The sequence below is a fragment of the Sorex araneus genome, chromosome 5 (assembly GCF_027595985.1).
Source record: "Sorex araneus isolate mSorAra2 chromosome 5, mSorAra2.pri, whole genome shotgun sequence".
Classification (NCBI taxonomy): Eukaryota; Metazoa; Chordata; class Mammalia; order Eulipotyphla; family Soricidae; genus Sorex; species Sorex araneus.
Window position 1 is genome coordinate 90,060,595 of NC_073306.1, and position 21,762 is coordinate 90,082,356.

The window sequence follows — 21,762 nt, forward strand, 5'->3', positions numbered from 1 at the left end:
ACACAATGGAATACTATGCAGCTGTTAGGAAAGATAAAGTCATGAAATTTGCTTATAAATGGATGGTCATGGGGAGTATCATGCTACGTGAAATGAGTCAGAAAGTGAGGGACACGTCGAATGACTATATTCATTTGTGGAATATAAAATAACATAATATGAGACTGACACTCAAGGACAGTAGACACAAGGCCCAAGAATGTTGCCCCAGGGGCCAGAGTGATAGCACAGCGGGTAGGGTGTTTGCCTTGCACGCGGCCGACCCGGGTTCGATCCCCGGCATCCCATATGGTCCCCCAAGTACTGCCAGGAGTAATTCCTGAGTGCAAAGTCAGGAGTAACCCCTGAGCATCACTGGGTGTGACCCAAAAAGAAAAAAAAAAAGAATGTTGCCCCATAGTTGGAAGTCTGTGGGAGAAGGCAACTGGAATAGAAAAGGGATCACTGAGTCAATGATGATTGAGGCTATCATTCAGGATGGGAGATGTGTGCTGAAAGTAGATAAAGGACCAAATGTGATAGCTTCTCAGGATCTGAATTGCAAACTATAACGCCAAAAGGAGAGAGAGAGAGAGAGAGAGAGAGAGAGAGAGAGAGAGAGAGAGAGAGAGAGAGAGAGAGTATGGAAGAAATTGTCTGCCATACGGGCTGAAACAGTGGAAACCGGGCATCCCCCAATTCTTTTAACCTCTCTCTCTCTCAACCCCTTCCTCCCGAGCACAGCGCAGGGTCCACAGCTTTCTGAGCGCAAAATGGAGACGCCGAGCCTCTCTCTAGGTTTCTCCATCTTATGAGCACCATAAAAGGGTAAAAGTTTGTAGTGATGTTATTTCTGGTTGTACTTTCCCTGGACTTTATACAGAAACCCAAAACCGCGCGGCCGCGCGACCTAATGTCATCTTAGCATCAGCAATATGTAATGGTTCCTTTTTAATGGGTTGGACTTTTGTGGGAGATCCTAACAAGAATAGTAAGTCTGTTGCTGAAATATTGAAGGCAATCAAAGTGGTAGCCATCTCTCTAGACTGAACTAAGCTATATCCCCACGCCGGCTGAGAAGAAATTTTCTTCTTTCTCGGGAAGAAACGCGGCGTGGCGTCAACCATAGTGTGATGTCCATTAAGCAAACAGACCTGGTGGTGTGGGAATGGGATATAAGGGGGAAATTTATGTACATGGAACAGTGGGACGCTGGTGGAATCTCGAGCCAGAGCCGATACCAGCGCAAGACCTTCGGTTCCAGAAACTGCTTGCAGACACTCTACTAGTCTATCAACTAAGCCAGAGCCCCACGCCTGCTGATGATGGGAAATAACCATCCTTTTCGGTTTTTTTTCCCTTTGTCAGGCAGCGTGGCGATTACTAAACAGGCGTGAACTCGATGGCGCGGGGCAAGGGGGAAAAAGAAAAGTTATGTAACAAACAGCGGGACTTAATATCTCTATATTCTTAGCAATGGAGAACTATCAAATGCCTCCTTGGCAATAGGACTGTCTTTTTCTTTTTGGGGGGAAACCCCAACAACGGTAGTGAGTTGTGTGTTGAAACATGGAATGTAATCGAGATAAAGCGTAAACGAAGTGAAACTTATCACTTACAAGGGTGGGGACTGGGGAGGTGGGAGGGGGTGGCAGGTATACTGGGGGGGTTGGTGATGGAAGATGGGCACTGGTGAAGGGAAGGGTATTTGAGTATTGTATAACTGACATAATCCTGAGAACTATGTAACCCTCCACATGGTGATTCAATAAAATTTAAAAAAAAAAAAAAGAAATTGTCTGCCATAGAGGCAGAAGAAGAGTTGGGAAGTGGGGGAGTGGATACTGGGGACATTGGTGATGGAAAACATGCACTGGTGGAGGGATGGGTGTTTGATCATTGTTTGACTGAAACTCAAACATAAAAGCTTTGTAACTATATTTCACGGTGATTTAATTTAAAAAAAGAAAAGAGGGGCTGGAGTGATTGCACAGCGGGTATGGCTTTTGCCTTGCATGCGGCCGACCCGGGTTCGATTTTCAGCATCCCATACGGTCCCCTGAGCACCGCCAGGGGTAATTCCTGAGTGCAGAGCCAGGAGTGACCCCTGTGCATCGCCGGGTGTGACCCAAAAAGCAAAAAAATAAAATAAAAAAAGAAAATAAAAGCACAATAGGAAAAATTAAATGACAAGTGAAATAAAAACAAAGAATCAGTATAAAGATCATTAAAACACTGCAAGTTATTAAAACAACCCAAGGTTTATTTTATTTTTTAAACTTCATTTTTTATTTTTGGGAGTCACACCCATTGATGCTCAGGGGTAAGTTACTCCTGGCTCTGGACTCAGGAATTATTCCTGGTGGCCCTCAGGGGACCATATGGGATGTTGGGGATCCAATCTGGTTTGACTGCAAGCAAGGTAACTATCCTACCCTCTATACTATTGGTCTGGCCCTCAAGGTTTTTTTGTGTTTTTTTTTTAATGAACAAAAACTTATCAAGGGAGTGGAGAGATAGTACAGTGAGTAGGGAACTTGCATTACATATTGTTGACTCAGGTTTGATTCCTGGCACCACATATGGTCCACAAGCTCTACCAGGAGTGATCCTTGAACACAGAACCAGGAGTAAACCCTAAGCACAGCCAGGTCTGGCCCCCCAACCTCCTCAAATATGAATAGACAACTCAGAAATATGTATGGCTATGTTTTTAAAGGTTTATAATAGGGTTAGCAAGATAGTACAGGGGTGAAGGCACATGCAACCCTGGTTTAACCCCTGACATCACATAATCCCCCAAATATGACCAGATGGATCTCTGGGCCCTCCAGTAACTACCAGATGGTGGCTCTGGTGGTCTCTGACAAACAGGGCCTGAGCATTCCTGCACCTTTGGCCTACCTATTTAACTGTCCGGCCCAGTGGCTCAGAATCGCAGGAGTGGCTCCAGGGACCCCTGAGCACCATTTGGAAGGCAAAATAAAATGTCCAAATCAAAGGAACTGAAAATCACCACTGATCATATTTCCATTTATAGTTGATCATATTTCCATCTATAATTATAGCAGTTTGTAAAGTGCTGCAAAGGTTGGAAAAGCACATACATTTCCTAGGGGCCTATAGGTAAACTTAACATTGCAATAACTATTTTTGGGTCAATTAGAACCTTTTAAAATCCAACTTAACCTCATGTGGCCCAACAGTTTAATCAAATTAAGAACTCATCCAGGGCCCAGAGAGAGGTCATCCTGCCAGAGCACTTGTTTTGCAAGCAGGAGGCCCGAGTCTGTGCTAGGTGCCCTGAGAATCACCAGGAGTGACTCCTAAGCACAGAGCTGGTGCTCCTGGGACAGGTTTTTTTTTTACCTCTCACTGGAGATGGAGAGGACGCGAAGTAGCAGCCAAGCTGAAAGTGTTTATTAGAGACAGAAAAAAACAAGCAGGACTGTGGAAAGATTTCCAGTCATGGAGGCATCATCAGATGGAATTCAGTGAGGAATGGCTGTTCTCCCTCTTTCATATTTTCCTTGTTTTGTTTGGGTGGGTGGGAGGGGGCACACCCAGTGATGCTCAGGGACCACTCCCGGCCCTGCACTCAGGAATTACTCCTGGTGGGATTGGAGGACCATATGAATGCTGGGGATCAAATTTGGGTGGGAAGCATGCAAGGCAAATACCCACAGGCAAAATAAAATGTCCAAATCAAAGGAATTGAAAATGACCACTGGTCATATTTCTATCAACAGTTGAGCAAAATTCAGAATTTTGTAACGTGCTGCAAAGGTTGGAAAAGCACATACCTCCAGTCCCAAGCCTTCTTTTTTGTTTATTTATTTATTTATTTTTTGCTTTTTGTATCATGCCCAGTGGTGCTCAGGACTTACTCCTGGCTCTGAGTTCTGGGATTATCCCTGACAGGTTCTGAGGCCCATATGGGATGCTGGAGATAGAACCCAGGTTGGCCACACATTGCCCTCTGTACTATTGCTCTGGCCCAAGGCTACACCTTTTTCAACAGGTGCATTTATACATGCAAAAGCATTGAAAAATCAAAAGGTCTGAAAGCACACCCCACACTGATGCGAGCAGAAGCAGCTCAGCCTTGAGATGGATTGTTTAAGGGGACTCTGGAGACAGGCTAAGGATGTCCTTTCCCTTTTTAGCAGGGTGTTCTCATAGGATTCAGGCATGACTGTGTAACAGAAACTAGCCTAGGTTTGTTTATTTTTAGAGGGGGGTCTTTCAAGCAGTGCTCAGGAACCCAGGCCCCTCAGCCCCAGCAATTCTCAGCCAACTGGGTCAAGGGTTCCAGACATGGGCCTGAGGATGCTCTGCTGCTGGGGGCCTGCAGTGCTGGGGATCAGCTGTGCTCGCACACACACACACACACACACACATATTCACTCACACACACACAACAGCAGCAGCTCTCAAGGTACCTCCTGAACTGTCTCAACAATGCTCAGTGCCACTGCTTGACTCACAGATTGAACAGAGGTTGGGCACATGCTCCCTAACTGCTAACTGACAACCTAACGGCTGTCTGATCTCCCAGGCATGAGAAACGGGAGTTAAGAAAGCAAACAAATGAAATGGATTCCAAGGAGAACTGGGTGGCACCAGTATTCATGTGTAGAGCAAAGTCCTTAGAACCAAACTCCCTTTTCCTAGAGACCAGGAACTAAGGGCCTCTATCAGGGAGGGTGAAAGAGCACCCCATCCCCACCCCTGAGACCTGGAAGAGGGACTCGTGCAGGATATTAAGCAGACTATTTTCTGCTCCCTCTGCCAAGGAGGCGTGGAGTGGTACTTAAGTACCCAAGACCCTGTATGGGCATGGGCTACCTTGGGCAAGAAGAGCTATAAGTTTGAGGCATTTCTCTCTAATCTGATAACTACTGACCTGAATTTGCACAAGTGATATAAGAGTGCCTTTGGGGATGCAAGTAGGTGAACCCTAAGAGAAGTCCCGAAGGCTTAAGGGGAGGCTAGTGGTGGAAATACTGACATCAATACTAAAATAAAAATAAAAGTGAGTTGTACAGAACAATCAAAAATACAAAAGATGGAAGGAAGAGACCCTGTGTGAAGAATCGGGTGGTTTGGCGAGTCAGAGGGCGCGTGGCAGAAGGGGATGGCACCCCCGACCAGGAATTGCACAGAGTGATGTGGATTTGCAAAGCTGTGAACCAGTTCCTCCCAAACCAATCCCTTTCTTTTTTTTTTTTTCCTAAAGAAATATTTTATTGAACCACCGTGAAAACAAAAAAAATACAAAGCTTTCAGGTTTAAGTCACAGTCAAATACTGATTAAACCACCATCCCTTCACCAGTGCACCCGTTCCACCACCAAGAACCCCAATAAACCCCCCTCCCACCCCACCCCCCATCCAAGTAGCTGATGATATTCCCATTATTCTCTCTATATATTGAGTACATTTCATATTTCCATACAGAACTCACTACTGTTGATTGGAAATTTTCCCCAACATCAGGCCTGCTGAATAAGCATCATCTAATAAATTCTCTTCCTTGGTAAAGGTGAAGACTTTGAGTCTGCGCGGCCGCGATAGCGGCCGCGCGGTTTTGGGTTTCTAATATTTTAGCTCAGTTCGCAGTCAAAATGGATGGCTGCAAGAATCTGCTCTGGTGCCAAAATGGGTTAGGAGACCTCAGGATCACAGTCAGTAGGCGGGAGGCTCTGCTTCTCGTGCCGCGGCTCTTGGTTCATCTCTGGGCGGAAGGCACGCCGCCAATCCCTTTCTTGCTGCTGCTGAGGCCACTAGGAGAGCATGAACTTCTTGGCCTGTGCTCAGACTCAATTCTCACACTCCACTCTGTTCTGGCAGTAAATCCTATAGGCCTCTGCTTGAGCAGGCTCTTGGATAATCTTGTGTGAGGTCCTTCCACAATTAGACATAACTAGGCATCACAAAAGGAAGGGATTTTTCCATCTATAAACACATTACCACTCAGTTAGCAACTTACAGCAACACACACACACACACACACACACACACACACACACACACTCACAGTTTCCGGAAGTCTGGGCACGGAATTATGGAGCCCATTTAGTTCAGTCTCATCTGAAAACTGTGTTCGGTGTGGCCGTCAACCCCACCTCCAGGCTTAGGCAGAGGAGGATCTGCTCCTGATTGCAAATGGTGTATTGAACAAACCCAGTTCCTTCTGGCCTGTCAGAGAGCTGTTCATGCTGACTGCCAGCTGCAGGCCTCAGCACGGGAGACAGTTTTCTGTATGGGGCAGTCTCTCCTATGGAAAACAATGAAGGGGGCAATACCCCATCTCCTTAACACTCTTCTATTAGAAGCAAGCCTCATGTCCTGACACCTTGGAAGGGAGAGGATTTCTCAAGGGTGCGAAAAGCAGGGGGGAGTATATGGTGGCTGTTTTATACCTGTTCACCAGATGAAAGAAAGCAAGGCAACAAGAAACAATGGCTTTGCCGTTCTGGGATGAGAATCTTGTGAAAAAGAGACTTGACAAAAGACAGTCAATGTGCAGGGAAAATGTATTTCACATTGATTCCAGGTGTACCATAGACAAAGCATACATTTAATTTTTTCTAGGTATGTTTGTAGGCAGCACCATTTGAACATAGAGCCGTGGCAGCAGTGTGCACAGTGGCTGATCCACTGTGGGGTGCTGTCAGCCAACCACCGGGTGACCTGGGACTCGGCATACATGTTCGACCTGGCACAGACCCTCCGCAATAGGGTCCTGCTCTGCCAGCTGCTCAACAACCTCCCGGCGCACTCCATCAACCTCAAGGAGATCAACCACAGATGTCCCAGGTGCTGCCCAGAGACACAGACAAGTACGTGTTTGTCAATGTGCAGATCGCTACAACATGCGAGTCGACTAAAAGCTTACATTTGGTAGACTGTAAAGGCGATTGGGGCCGCTCCAAAAGCCTCCCTCCCTCTCAGAGAGCCCAGCAAGCTACCCAGAGTATCCCAACCTCATGGCAGAGCCTGGCAAGCTACTCGTGGTGTTCTCGATATACCAAAAACAGTAACAACAATGGTCCTCATTCCCCTGATCCTGAAAGAGCCCCCAATATGCTATCAGGCTACACTAGCATGTGACAGGGACAAATGGAGACATAACTGGCGACCGCTCAAGCAAATTGATGAACAACGGGATGACAGTGAAGTGATACAGTAATGTTTGTAGGCAAAAAAACCACTTAACAGCTATCCAAAATCAATGCACTTGCCCAGAAAGTAGTGAAGGTCACTGAGAAGAACAGATTCACTCAAGGACCCCCAGCTCCCACACCAGCCCCGACTCAGTTCTAACATGGACAAAGTAGAAAAGCCTGTCACTACGACTCAGTTCAAAGGAACAGATTCACTTAAAGGAAAAATCAGTATATTGCTGATAAGTATGTACAAACGCACCCAAGAGCTTTTCTAAGCCTCCTCTCCACACACAAAAAAAAACACAAAACTTTGTAAGGTTTGCTCAGGACCAAATGGCGGTCAGCTGATGAGATAGTGACATTCCCAAAATCAAAGATCACTCTGCCCCCTGCATGGAAGATAGGACTTATGGTCCATCTGGCACCAGGTAGCCACCAGGCTGCATCCCAAGCTTCCTTTCATCCACCTCCTAGAGATCGCTCAAGGCCAGACCAAGTACGCTGGCCCCACAAATCTCTATTCCTTTTCCCACCCATGACAACTTAAAATTCCTCTGAGCCTCTCCAAGGCACAGCTCTATCTGAGCCTCACCAGAGGCCCATATGACTGGCTGGCAACACACCCCAATAAACTTCTGTTTCTTCACTTCGCTTCTCTCTGTCCCTCTGTCTGCACGGGGTGAGGTCAGCAACCTATCACCCTTATCATAAGTGCCTTAAATTTGGTGGAGCTCCTCAAAAAGTATAAGGGACCTTCATTTGTATTAGTTGTTGAAGTTAAGAAACTGGATTTGATTATTCTCAAATAAGTTTAGTCTCAAATAAGAAAGAGTTTATATGAGTAAAAAAAGAAAAAGTGCTACATGGGGCCAGAGCACTAGTACAGCAGGTAGGGTGCTTGCCTTGAACCTCGCTGACCCGAGTTCAATCCCTGGCACCCCACATGGTCCCCTGAATACCACCAGGAGTGATCCCTAAGAAGAAAGTCAGGAGTCAGCCCTCAACTCTGCTGAGTGTGGCCCAAAGGAAAATTAAAGTGTCACAGAATTCTTCCACTGATAGAGTAGGTGGAGTGGGGGATACACTCATGGGTGTGGACAAGATTTGCCTTTACAGCCAGTTTATGAGAAGGCTTAGACTGTTCTTTCAGAAGAATGAAGTGGAACTATGTGTTTATCCTTCGGTAGCCAAACAGGTTGGAGCAGAGTCCCAGGGTAGAAAGGGATTAAGGGAGTTTGGGTGGATGTTAAGGGAGCGGGAAAGAACTGACTTTTAGCCAATGACTATGTGAATGATAATGCAAAAACTTGCTTACTTAAATGCAGTCAAAGACTGCTTAGGCCAGGGAGGAAAGGGCATTTCCACAGCCCTCCAGACCCTTCATAATCTGGATGATGAATTTGCTGGAGTACAGGCTCGGGGGTTGGTGGCCTGGACCAAGCCCTGGCCCTGTCAGAGCAGCCTGCAGCCACCCTGATCACAGGGAGAGTGGCTGGTGGCTGTGGGAAGTGGAACTCTATCTCTAGGCCGCTTAGGACAGACTGGGCTCACTTTCCTTTGCCAATCACTTGTCCCAGAGGCCCTGTGTTCCTAACCCCAAGCATTGAACTTAAGCATACCCTTGCAACTTGATTAGCCTAAATAAATGTGAGTAAACTTTGCCTGTCTTCCAGGTTAAAGCTTTAAGAGGCAGCAACAGGCACAAAGGCCGTGTCCAGCCCCCGTTAGACCAGGTCTCTGGCAGACCTTGGCAATCAGGGCCTCCACTGACTACGACAGATACAGAAGCTAAGAAATATGAACAGGGCCAAAGAGACGGTCAAAGGGCTGGACACAAGCCTGGCACACACAGGCTCCCGGTTCAGTCCCAGGCACCCCATGGCCTCCTGAGTTCTGCAAGGGGGAGCATTGCGGGGAGACTCATACCAACCCATCAAACAAAACCAAGCCAAAACCAGAAAAATAATTATAGATTTACTAAGCTCTTGGCTTTGATTTATCCTCACCGGCTCTCCTTCACTTCCCCAATAAATTCACTTACTTTAAATCTGTGGTCCCATAGGGTATTGTCCTTCTTCATCTGTACTTTACTTGCAGATAAAGATCTATTTTTGTATTTAAATTTCTGTCTCTGCCTGGAGGGGTGATGTCATAAGCAAACACTTTTGTTTTGATTTGGGGCCACACTCAACAGTTCTCGGGCCTTCTTCCTGGCTCTGCAATCAGGGCGCACTCCTGGTAGTGCTTGTGGGACTGCACGGAGTGCCAGGGACTGAACCCAGGTCAGCATTGTACAAGGCAAGCACCCTACCCTACTACCCTGCTATCACTCTGGCCCTACAAACTTTCATATTTAGCACTTGAATAGAGGCCGATGCTGTAATATACCAATCTGTTATAGTCTGCTATAATACTGAATTGGTAAAGAAAACTTCATCCACATAGTGTTGGGGCAGGGAAAGGGTTAAAAGTTTGTACCTGGGATTTATGGGCACCCCACCCTCCACCCCTGTGCTGACTCTGTGATTCTGTGCTGCTCTGTAATTCCCTGCTAGGCCCTGGAATTTGTGGGTGACTGTCTGTGCAGACTCCCTGATAAGTGACGGAAAAGTGGCCCTGACCTTGAGCAGTGCAAGACCATTTTCTCTCTTTCGATGTATGTCTGTAACCCTATCTGCTCCCCTCGAATCTCATTAGGACGTGGGACAATTACTTGTTTTACTACTGATTGCAGTTAATCTTGCATTCTCTTAATTGACACACTGGAAAGTAGTTTTCAGGCTTAAATATAACCATGAGTCTTTGAGTCACATGTTGCTGGTTACAGGCCCTGACCCACTACAGAGAATTTGGAACAAAGTTTCTGTTCATCTCTCCTATTTTACTCTTGGCAGCTCTCACTGAGTTCCAGAGAACTTGCGTTTAACAACACAAGGTCAGTACTCACAGCAAAGCACTGATTGTCTCCATTCTAGTGAGAAATGGAGAATTGCTTATTTCCAATAAGTGATTAAAGCTCTCGAGGATCCTGAAACCATTTCTCTAGGTTCTGTTGGGAAACCCAAAACAGGAGAAAAATGGGCTGTCTGTTCTTTAAGCTGGTTTTTTGAGATGGTTTAAGTAGAAGTGCTTAGAGTTTGAACTAAAGCTCAGGATAAGGGAGATGCCAAGGGCCAGACAACACCCCTCTGAGAGTTCGTGATGGATCGATTCTGTACTCTGACTTGCTCCTTGAATGCCAGATGGAGTGAAATATTTCCGAAACACAGAGGGACGAGCTCTTGTGGGTTTTCTTTAAATTTCCAGAGGAAATAGTTACAGGTGACTCACACGTGATAATTCAAATCTAGAAGAAAATTTTAAACAAATGTGTGCGTGTTTGGACTTTAAGTGTCTCTGGGGCTGCACACGGAGCCAAGCCCCAACCTGAGATTATCAGAAGACTGTGCCATGCACCTGGCAGTGTGCAGGGACAGAAGGACTGCAGCCAGACAGGAGAGTCTTTCTGTGCCTGGGACCTTTGAAGGGGATTTATTTTACACTAGGCCTGTATTTCATGTTCTAAGTGCTACTGTTTCCAATTGAATTAATTTTTTAACCTATGACTCAAACTCTCGCTACTTTCTTACAAAATTATGTGTCAGGTGGAAATAGAACCAGAAAAATGTAAGAGGGGGCCTGGGAATGGTTCTGTGGCAAAGGTACTTGTCTTTCAATTGGAGGTGGGGGACAGAGAGGTAGCACAGTGGGTAGGCACTTGCCTTGCACATGGCCCTCCCGGGTTCAATCCCCATCACTGTATATGGTCCCATGAACACCACCTGGAGTGATCCCTGAGCACAGAACCAGGAGTAAGCCCTGAGCACAACCATAGGTAGCCTTAAGCTCCCCCCCATCCCCCCCAAAACTAAATGTGAGGCTGGGATTCAGTCCCTAGTGCTACCCCATAAGCACCAAGCACCTACCACAGCCGCTGTAGGGGACTTCCAGCCACGAGACGCACAGAAGCCCGGTGTGTGGAGCATTCCAACTCCACAGAGCACCCTTCGGCTGGTATATGTGCAAGCAGCAAGCACCCCAGTGTGGATGGTCGCCATCTTTCTAGCCCAACTAGAAAGGGAGGGGGAGGGAGAAGAGGGAAGGAGGGAAAGGGGGAAGTGACTGGAGAAAATAAGAAAAGGGAAGAGAAAATGTAACAAGTGTATGAGAGTGGCTAGACCTTTGTGATAGGACTGTTGAATCAGGGGAATGTTGAGCCATCCACAAAGAAGGGCATGGGAGGCGTGCCAGGTGTGGTGGGCAGCAGTATGGTCATTTGTATTGACTGAGAGGATTGTTCTGGAACCCATCAGGATAGTCTTCATCTCTCCCTGCAAGTCTGGAGTTAGCACAGAGAGACAGATTGGCCTCTGCAAGTGTCAGGGCTGAAGGTGGCTTTCATCTGGCCTTTTGGGCGAGGAAAGGTGGCTCCAAAGGGAACTAGGGGTGAGGCTGAGGGGAAGCAGAGGGATGGCGGCCAGAGCTGACCCAGGGAGTGCATCAGCTGGCTGTTGTCAGTGTTGGTGTAAAAGTCTCCTGACCTCACTCCAGGAATCCTCTCGCCCAAGAAGGTAGCACTTTAGCACTGTAGCACTTTCACCCAGTTGTTCATTGATTTGCTCGAGCGGGCACCAGTGACATCTCCATTATGAGACTCGTTGTTACTGTTTTTGGCATATCGAATACGCCACGGGTAGCTTGCCAGGCTCTGCCGTGTGGGCGAGATACTCTCGGTAGCTTGCCGGGCTCTTCAAGAAGGACGGAGGAATTGAACCGGGGTTGGCCGTGTGCAAGGCAAATGCCCTACCCGCAAGAAGGTATCATATAGAAATCATAAAAAAGAACAAAATAGCTTATCAGAAAACTGAGTGTATCTTATTTTATATTATTGCATTATGGAACTCAGTGTTTTCCCTTTTTTCTACCTCCCATTCCTCTATGGTTTTTTGCTTTGTTTTGTTTTGTTTTTTGCTTTTTGGTCACACTCAGTGATGCTCAGGGCATCCTGGCTTTGCACTCAGGAATTACTCCTGGCAGCTCTGGGGGTACAATATGGGATACCGGGGATCAAACTGGATTGGCCTTCCTGCTGAACTACCACACGGCCCGCATCCCCCTATGTTTTATAGAGAGAGTTGGAGTAAGTAATATGCTGCTTTACTTTATTCTTTTAAATATTAGACACCATGATTTAAAATACTTCCAATGGTAGGATTTCATGCATACAATGTTCCAACACCACAGCCTCCACCAGAGTGTCCACTTCCCTCCACCATCATCCCAGAGTCGGACCCCCAATTCTACCCTCCCACCCACTCCCAAGCCCACTGAGGTAACTTCCCATTGAAGACCAGTTTTCTGCTTCTTCTGTTTCCAGATTTGGGTTATTATGAATAATGCTGCAATAAGCATAGGCGTGCAATGTCTTTCCTGAATAGGGTCTTTCCTAATATTTTTATTTATGTGTATGTAAGCTTTTAAATTTTAGATACCATGAAAATTTACAATACTGTTAATGATAGTTTCATGCATATGGTCCCAGGAGCACCACCTGGAGTGATCCTAGAGCACAGAGCCAGGAGTAAGCCCTGAGCATTGCCAGGTGTGGCCCAATATTCCAACAACACACCCTCTACCAGGTCCCTCAAAATCCCCTACCCCTGCCCACCCCTCCCCTAACATTGGTAAACTCTGTCTGTAGACCAGTTCTCCTGTTCTGTTGCTTAAATCCACCTTCTTTACACCAACAGACTGTGCCCCCTAATGGCACCAGAGGCTATTACACCCCCCTTGATCTTTGCGAGCCCCTGGGGGCAGTATCACCCCACTTTGGGAAAGTAGAGCAGTATCACCCATTATGGGAAACTGCTCTCCAACAATCCTGCGTACTATGGGGCTCCATTGTTGAGTACTTCGCTTCCAAGGTCACCCCCTCAGGCAGACCCAGCCCCCGCCCTCCCAGGGAATCAATTAGTTACTTAATATCTCTAATAAATTATTTCCCTGGTGCCCAACAAAGATGATAAGTCACTCCCAGATAAAAGTTTTATCTTGAATGTCATAGCCTTTATTCTATTTACTTTAAACCACTAGCTTAAGGTTTCTCTTGCACTTGGGTTTAACCTTTATCCCCACTCCTCTGGGTGTGGAAAGACTAGACGCCATATTGCTGTCAGAATTGGCATTTCCCTGAGCCTCAGTGGCAAAGCATAGGCACAGAGTGTGGCACGCAGCTTCTGCCTCTCTTTGCCTAATGACATGCGGCTGCCTTGGGTTTGCTCTGTCTCTGTTCCTATGTTCATGCTATAGATTCAGTCTGGGTGGTGAGGAAGCATCGTCGGAGAGGGCAGGACCTCCAGAGGGAATGAGCCCAAGTCCCAGAATCAGTCTAGGGAGCAGGACTGGTTAGTTCGTCTGAACTCTTACTCGTAGAGCATGAAAGAAAAACTGCCATTTGCTTCAAGCTGTAGTTTTCCAGCCTCCTTCTGCTTTCTCTTTCTCTGATAATACAAAACCAGGGAGATTTTGTGCACAACTCTAAATCAACAGCCGAGACAGATCAGGGCAGGCGAAGCCAAGTTCTCCAGCTGTGTCTTGCTTTCCTGCTTCACAGGAAGACTGCATCCTGAGGGGTGTATGTGTATCGCAGAGAAACTCAAGTCTTTGCTAAGTTCCAAGCATGGTAAGATGACTCTTTTGGTGGCTCAGTTTGAAACACATGCATTCTGCTAGTACCACCCCAGGATTTTCATATTTGCTTTTGCTCTTTAACAGTTTAGATGATAAAACTTTTCCTTTACCACTGTGCGACAGCTTTCCTCTTTCTTAATGATTATTGCTCTTTTTCAAATCTGAAGCTCAACCACCAAAATCATTCAGAGCTAATATTTTAGCTTTAATAGAGTGATGTCTTTTAAATCTCAGTTTCTAGATCAGGATTCCAGAAAGTTGAACCTCCTATTTTTATAAATATTGTCTGCTGGAAGTCAGTGCCTACCCCACGACTTTTTTTTTTCTTTTTGGGTCACACCCAGCGATGCTCAGGGGTTACTCCTGGCTTTGCACTCAGGAATTTCTCCTGGCGGTGCTTGGGGGACCATATGGGATGCCGGGGATCGAACCCGGGTCGGCCGAGTGCAAGACAAATGCCTTACCCACTGTGCTATCGCTCCAGCCCCCCCGCCACGACTTTTATGTATTGGATCAGACCGCTTTTGCACTACAGATAGGGAATATTGTGACATTTTATTTGTTACTAGCTCTACAGAAAACCTTTGGCCAAATTCTGTTCTAAAAAAATGTCTATTTCACATTTACACGTTCTACTTTTTTTTTGGGGGGGGAGCACAACAGGAGTGCTCAAGGCTTACTCCTGACTCTGCATTAAGGAATTACTCCTGTATAAAATAACATCACCTTAAGCTGACACCCAAGGACAGTAGATATAAGGGCCAGGGGGATTGCCCCATAGCTGGAAGACTGCTTCATGAGCGGAGGAGAGAAGGCAGATGGAATAGAGAAGGGATCACTAAGAAAATGATGGCTGGAGGAACCAGTTGGGATGGGAGATGCATGCCGAAAGTAGACAATGGACCAAACATGATGACCTTTCACTCTGTGTTGCAAGCTATAATGCCCAAAAGTAGAGATAGAGTATGGGGAATATTGTCTGTCATAGAGGCAGGGGGAGGGTGGGAAAGGGGGGGCATAACCAGGATGTTGATGGTAGGGAATGTGCACTGGTGGAGGGATGGCTGTTTGATCATTGTGAGATTGTAGCCCAAACATGAAAGCTTGTAGCTCTCTCACGATGATTCAATAAAATTTAAAAAAATTTTTTTAAAAAACGAATTACTCCTGGTGTTGCTTGGGGGACCCTATGGGATGCAGGAATTGAACCCGGACAGCCACATGCAAGGCAAGCACCTGACCCACTGTACTATCACTGCAGCCCCATGTTCTACTTATTTCTTACTATAACATCACTCCTAATCTCTATTTATTAAAACAATTAAATTTTCTCATCTGAACCATGCAAAAGTTTGATACACTGGGGCTGGAGCGATAGCACAGCGGGTAAGGAGTTTGCCTTGCACGCGGCCGACCCAGGTTCGATTCCCAGCATCCCTTATGGTCCCCCAGCATCGCCAGGAGTAATTCCTGAGTGCAGAGCCAGGAATAACCCCTGTGCACTGCTGGGTGTGACCCAAAAAGCAAAAAAAAAAAAAAAGTTTGGTACACGTTGTTGAACTTTCATCCTACCAGTTTCAGAAACCCTTCATTTCATTTCATAAACTGTTGTCTCACCAATTTTATCTTTGCAATTAACCATATATTAAAGACTATAGCACTAGTCCTAGCACTCCCTTTTTATTTACTAATGGCAAAGAAGTACCATTCAAATGTCCAAAGCTTCTTTCTGTGATGCTCCTTGTCTAGGGGTTGGCACTTCCTAAGGCCTAACGCTCCCCACAGCCACCATGAGGGTTTTCTCAGAGCAATTCTGAGACCCTCAACATCACATTCCCCGAGGCCCCTAGCACAGACAGCCTTCCCTCCAGCCCAGCACACTCCACCTGCTTGTGGCAGATCATGCTGGTCAATGCTACAGCGTACAACCCACTTAAACCATTGGCTTATTCTCCCCACAGTCTATTTTAAACCTTCTGAACATTTATCTCTGGCAACAGAGATTCACTATATTCTGAGCCCTAAATCCCAATAAAGGCTGCAAAGTTCACCAGGATTTGACCCAAAGATAATTCTTTCTAGCTTTCACCTTTCTGTAGAGGTTATACTATGGATTGACTTAACAGAAAGTAGAAATGAAATATCAAATAAGGCACATATCCTTTCCTCCACACATTTTATTGAGATGTGTCATAAGAACACAGAGGAATCATGTGTAAAGTGGACTAAGATTCCGGGATGGCTAGTTCCCCAGGGTTCCACATGATCCCACCCCACTTTTCCACTAACCCAGAGCCCCTCTAACCTGTAACAAGCCTGCAGCTGAGAGGAGGCATTATATAGATGGGCATAAGGAGGGACTCAGGCACACAAGGGCACCCCATCTTAAGAGATTCCATGCCAGGAAACAGAGGGGAGTGAGGCAGAGAGAAATGAGCAAGAAGCTGGCAATCCTCCCTGCCCACCTCCCCCACATAGATGTACGCACACTCCCAACCAGCCAGTCCCTGCCATGGACATAGAACAGACAACTGGAACCCCAACCCTTGCACAGTCTGTCCTGAGACCAAGTAGCATGAGGAGGTAAGATAAAACTGGCCCAGGAAGGCAGTATGGAGACAAAGATAACTTGTCCTGAATATGGGAGATCCTGGTCCAGATGCCCGCGCCCCCTCCCCCCACCACATCTTGACAGTAGAGAGGCAGGAGCAGCTCCCTCGCTCCCACACACATCACCTACACCCCACAGCGACCCATCTCCAGGTAAGGCCCCCAAACCAAATTGAAAAATAAGAAAAATAAGAGAAGACAATTACTGTGGCCTGATGGGAAGTAGGGCGTCCCCTCACCGCAGGGCCACCCACCACACCAACGCCGGCCCCCGGGCAGTGCTGCGAGCTCAGGGCCATAGTCCAAGGCTGGAATCCAGACCAGGCTCCTGGCCACTACGGAAGGAGGGTGGGGGTGGGCAAGAGACTCCTGGGTGGAGGACAGCAGAAGCCCTGAAGGGCCTGGGCCAACGTTGGGAGGCATCAAAGATGGTGGAAGGAAAGCGTGGAAAAGCCCAACTGCTGGCTCTGGGGCCGCTCTAGCCATGGCCCTGGATGGGCTTCCCGGGGCCAGGCGTCCGGCCCCATGCTTATTTGTTACCCCACACGGCAAGTTTCAGAAACAAAGGGCGGGCAATGTAGCGGCTGGACTTCATGTAGGCAGGAATGTTCTTCAGACCCTGTGGGGGAAGGTAAAACCCAGACCTGAGAGTGTGTTGCCCACCTGTGCCTCAGTGTTCCTGTCTACTGCCAGGAGCACTCCAGGCGGGAGTCCACGAGGGGACCCTGAACATTTTTATCTGAGGCCCCCAGAGTTTCAGCTAATTCTTCTCCTGGAGCTGAGATGGGCTCATTCAGCAGGAGAGCTACCACCTGTGGAGATTCTACACCTCGCCCAGTGCTATCAACCCATCTGCCTCTCAAGATAGGACTTTCCATCCATCCACCTGAAGTGAAACTAGTTAGAAAGGAAACCAAGAGAAATTTAAACTGTGGTAAAGTGTCGTCAACCCACACACTAATGACAGAAAAGGGCAGGAAAGCAGCCTGGCCCTCTCCTCAATCTGGACTCTTCCTACAGTGCTCTCCTCCACTCTCCCCCACCCCCAGGGGCCCTGGCCCCATCTCTCACAGCTGGTCGTGCCTCAGAAGGAGACATCCAGATTCCCAGGGTCCCACCGTGGGAGCAGACCAGAACCAGGCGCTCCAAGTGTGCCAGGCAGCCTGCAGAGGGCCGGGCTCCCTATGACTCAGCAGAGAAGGACTCAGGAGCACGGGAGAAGGGGGAGCAGGAGGCCAGAGCCCAGGAGCTGTAAGTGCTGGGAACAGGGACAGCCCAGGGTTTGGGCTGAGCCAGATACAACCATATCCTACATGGAAAACTGGGCATGGAACTCAGGTGCTTTGGGGAACCGTTCCCTCTCTCCCAAGCTGGAGCCTTCTCCCACCCAATCAGCCAAGAGCTTCTCACAGGGAACCTCACAGTGCCCAGAAGAGAGCACCTCAAAGACAAAGGACTCCAAATAAGAGGTCCGTCACCCGCGGGGAAAGGTGCATCCACTGGCCTCTCCATGCCTCTGGCTGGTTAATAGACCAACTCAAGTCATCACCAAGGCAAAGCAACCCTGCAAAGCCAGAGCTGAGCTGTCGCTCTCCTCCGGGCCTCGCTCCCCGTCAGTGAGATGGAGCTGAAGCTCTGGCAGCACAGTACAGGCTGCTGTGAGATGAAATATGGCACAGACCCTTCCCTGCAGTGTTCTAGCAAAGTCCTGCCTGAGGCAGGGAACAGGAGCTTTCCTTCCTTTTAGCTCCAGCCGAGCAACAGAGCAGGGAGAAGAGGGAAGACAATGGCCCCGAGAAGCACCTCAAAGCGGGCCACGAAGTCCTGCAGGTTGGGGAACGCATCCAGGCACGGGGGCTCGAACATGCGGAGCTTGTCGAAGAGATCATAAGCCAGGAAGTCCACATAGGTGAGCTGCAGAGACAGGGAGAGTGAGCGGCCCTCTCATCTGGGAAACCCGACAGACCCCACGGCCCAGACAGCCCCTTTACCTTGTCCCCTGCAAACCAGGGCCTCTTCCCCAGAAACTGCGAGAACTGCTTCAGTGTATCAGGGAGTCCCTTCAAGTAGTCCGGCTTCAGTTTCTCCTGAGACACAGAGCAGCTGTCAACTCACCCCTGCTCCCTGGGCAAGTGTCACCTGGCCCCAGGCTGGCCCTGGGCCCCAGTGGCCAAGGATGAGCAGTGTGTCCCAAACTACACCCAGTGGGAGCCAGCTCTGATACCATCCACCTGTGATATCAGAGTCCGGTGGGTCCCCCCCATCTGTGTGTGCTCTGGGGTGGGGGCTCCCATACCCGCCGTGTCCCTGATCTGTCACCGATGTGCAATTCTCTCCCATGGGTCAGCCCAGAGGGCCATGTCCCCCGGCCAGCTCTGAGCACATCAGACAAAGAACTGAAATGATTCGGGGAAAGAATAGAAATCTCAGTAAGTGGGAGACAAAATCTGAATGGACACTGGGATAGGTCTGGAAACAGGATATCTGGAGACTGAATGAAGACAAAGTCTGACCTGCACTGCTTCCTGGGAGAATGTGCTGCAACATGCAGGTGGCATGAAGAAGGCCCTGGGCTCCCAAACAAACATGGGCAGGGAACTGAATGCCACAGGAGCCTGCACGCCCTTCAGACCACAAACCTGAGCCAAGCTCTCCTGTCACACTGTCTCAACCACTGGGGGTGGTCACAGAGGCATTTAGGGAATTGTAGCAGAGGGGCAATTGGCAAACAGGAGGAGTGGAAATGGGTGCTCAGGTCTGGGCCCCTGAAACAGACCGTGTCCAGCCCAGTAGGAGGGACTCACAAAGTCAGGGCTGTAGCACACCCGGGCCATTTGCATAAAGGTGTCCATAGTCTGGTTCTCCAAGATGTCCATGCGAATCTGCTCCTCTTCTGTCTCTCCACCTGCAGATACACCACACACTCCCCTCAGCACCCTCAGGCCAGCCTGGGCACCCCACCTGTCCCCTGCACCCGCTCAAACCACACTCACACAGGTTGTGCTTGCGAGCCAGGTAGCGAAGGATGGCATTGCTCTGGGTGATCCTGCAAGCCCCATCGATTAAGTAGGGCAGCTGAAAGGCAACAGGACACGTCATGGGGTCCCCAGGCTCCCCAGCACCCCACCTTCCCCCAGGGACCCGGCCCTCCAGTCCTAGGTGGGCACAAAGTTAACCTGTCAGAGGACTGAATGAGCTGGAGCCCAGCACCAGGGAGAGGCAGGGCAGCACCCCGGAAACTCAGGGGGGCAGAAGCACCAGGTCCTGATGCTCTCAGCTGGGACAGGAGAAGGTGCACCCCTCACACTTCCCACACCCCCACACCTCGCCAGGCCCTGCACCTACATTGGGGAAATCGAGGCCCAGCTTGAATTTTTCATCCAGCCACTGGCTTCTGTCATAGTCAGGTGCTGTGTGGAGAAGATGGAATGTGAGCAGACCATCCCAGTACCGACTACCTGGAAATTCTAAAGGATTTGGTGGCCTGATCCCTTGGACACAACGAACCTGGAATCTGACAAGGCTCATATTCCCACTTAGAGATTAAATAAGTTTTTGAAGGCTCTGGAACCTCCGTGAGTAAGGTCCCCCTGGATTGAGGCAAACCCTAGGGGAGCTCATCCCAACCAACTGTTGAGTGGAATCAGCAGAGTTTCCTATCACATCCCATCCAGAACTGTGCCCCAAAAGGGTCGGGGAAGGTGAAGTCAGCAATGCAGGGGTGGGGGTGGGAGACAGAAAACCAGGGAACCAGGGGGGTGGGACATGGCACCAAATTATTGAGGTTGCCGAAGTCTAAACAAAACCTGGATGGCATTACCGTCGCCCATGGAGTACAGCTTTTCCACATAGTTTGAGCCGGTGTATTCCAGGAACAGGCGGATGGCATGAGCCAGCTAAGGAAGATGGTGTGGGCAGAGGTCAAAGCAGATTCCATGGAGTTTTTTTTTTTTTTTAAATCATGTGGGCCAGGGCACCTCAGGTTTTTTTTTATTTTTTTATTTTTTTTATTTTTATTTTTTATTTTTGGGTCACACCTGGCGATGCACAGAGGTTACTCCTGGCTCTGCACTCAGGAATTACTCCTGGCGGTGCTCAGGGGACCATATGGGATGCTGGGGATCGAACCCGGGTCGGTCACGTGCAAGGCAAACGCCCTACCCTCTGTGCTATCGCTCCAGCCCTCCATGGAGATTTTTTTCTGCTACAAGAATTCTCTCACATTCATATCTCCAAGATTCATCTTTCCACCTCATCGCCCCTTCTCCCATACCTACACACAGACACATATGCGCGCACACACACACACACACACACAGCCTAGAACAACAGTCAGCCCTGGACACACACACACACACACACACACACACACACAGCCTAGAACAACAGTCAGCCCTGGACAGGATTCTGAATTCTTTTAATAGAATCAGTCTTTTCTAAGCAGCTTTTCCCTGCCTTCCCGCCTCCAATCCACACTTGATAGGCCCCTTGCTCACCCCGCGGATGTTCCAGTACCCCAAGGTCATCGCCATGGCGCTGGTTTTCTGCGCTGGTTCAGCTGAGTGGCAGAACCTACAGCAGCGAAGCTTCGGAAGCTGCGGGCCCAACAGGCTCTGAGCCTCGCCCCGCCCCGCCCCGGGGCCTCGCCCCCAAGATCCCGCCCCGCCTTCACCCAAGGCCCCGCCCCCAGGCCCGACTCTGGCCGCCAGCAGGGAGCAGGGTCCTCACCCGTGCACACCCGCCACGAAGGCACGTTCTAGGCCCATTTTAGCCACTCAGATTTGAAGGGGGAACCCTGATCTGGATGCGCGAAAGCAAGGCAGGGCCGACCGTCTGCCCGGCGCTCCCTATCACGGGGTTGAGAGGGATGGGGAGCCGCCTCGCTCCAGCACACTTTTTGCACGGGTGTAGACTCAGGTTCAAGCCAGAATCGTCCCAAATTCTCGCTGCCTCTCCCTTTCCTTCCCGTCAGGGCATTGCTCAGCCCCTCCTGGCCTGGCTCGGTGAGGCGCACAGCGCAAAATAAAAACCCCTGAAATGCAGAGTTTGAATCTTCTCCTTTCCTGGAATTCCGGGACCCGGGCCAAAGAGGTCGCTCCTCCCAGACACTGTCACCGTCCTTCGCAGCCTGGAGCGGGCGCTTTCGGTGGGATGAGGTCTCCGGGGACACGAGGCCGAGATAAGGAAATGCCCAGTCGGTGGCGCGCCCACCTTTCGGTTCTGTGGTTTAGGAAGAGCAGATACAAAGTGAAGGAAATCGTGTTGGGGACTCA

General features: G+C 48.9%; 1 protein-coding gene across 1 annotated transcript; it reads right to left on the minus strand.

Annotated features, from left to right (window-relative positions):
- Positions 1–16,062: 16,062 nt before the first annotated feature.
- Positions 16,063–21,114, minus strand: LOC101547102 (glutathione S-transferase Mu 2-like). Its single transcript, XM_004620070.2, has 8 exons — positions 20,986–21,114; positions 20,310–20,385; positions 19,835–19,899; positions 19,483–19,564; positions 19,294–19,394; positions 18,481–18,576; positions 18,293–18,403; positions 16,063–17,108 (listed from the first exon to the last, which is right to left on the minus strand). The coding sequence occupies exons 1-8, from the start codon at positions 21,019–21,021 to the stop codon at positions 17,019–17,021; spliced, it is 657 nt and encodes a 218-aa protein (XP_004620127.2). The 5' UTR covers positions 21,022–21,114; the 3' UTR covers positions 16,063–17,018.
- Positions 21,115–21,762: the final 648 nt, after the last annotated feature.

What these genes read in the sequence shown, in the direction of transcription:
- LOC101547102 (XM_004620070.2), bottom strand. Translation starts at nt 21,021, where the DNA reads ATGGCGATGACCTTGGGGTACTGGAACATCCGCGGG. An exon ending in TGGGCCTCGATTTCCCCAAT is followed by an intron (nt 19,565 to 19,834) that starts GTAGGTGCAGGG and finishes GTTGCCTTTCAG; the next exon opens with CTGCCCTACTTAATCGATGG. An exon ending in TGTGCTACAGCCCTGACTTT is followed by an intron (nt 18,577 to 19,293) that starts GTGAGTCCCTCC and finishes TCTGTGTCTCAG; the next exon opens with GAGAAACTGAAGCCGGACTA.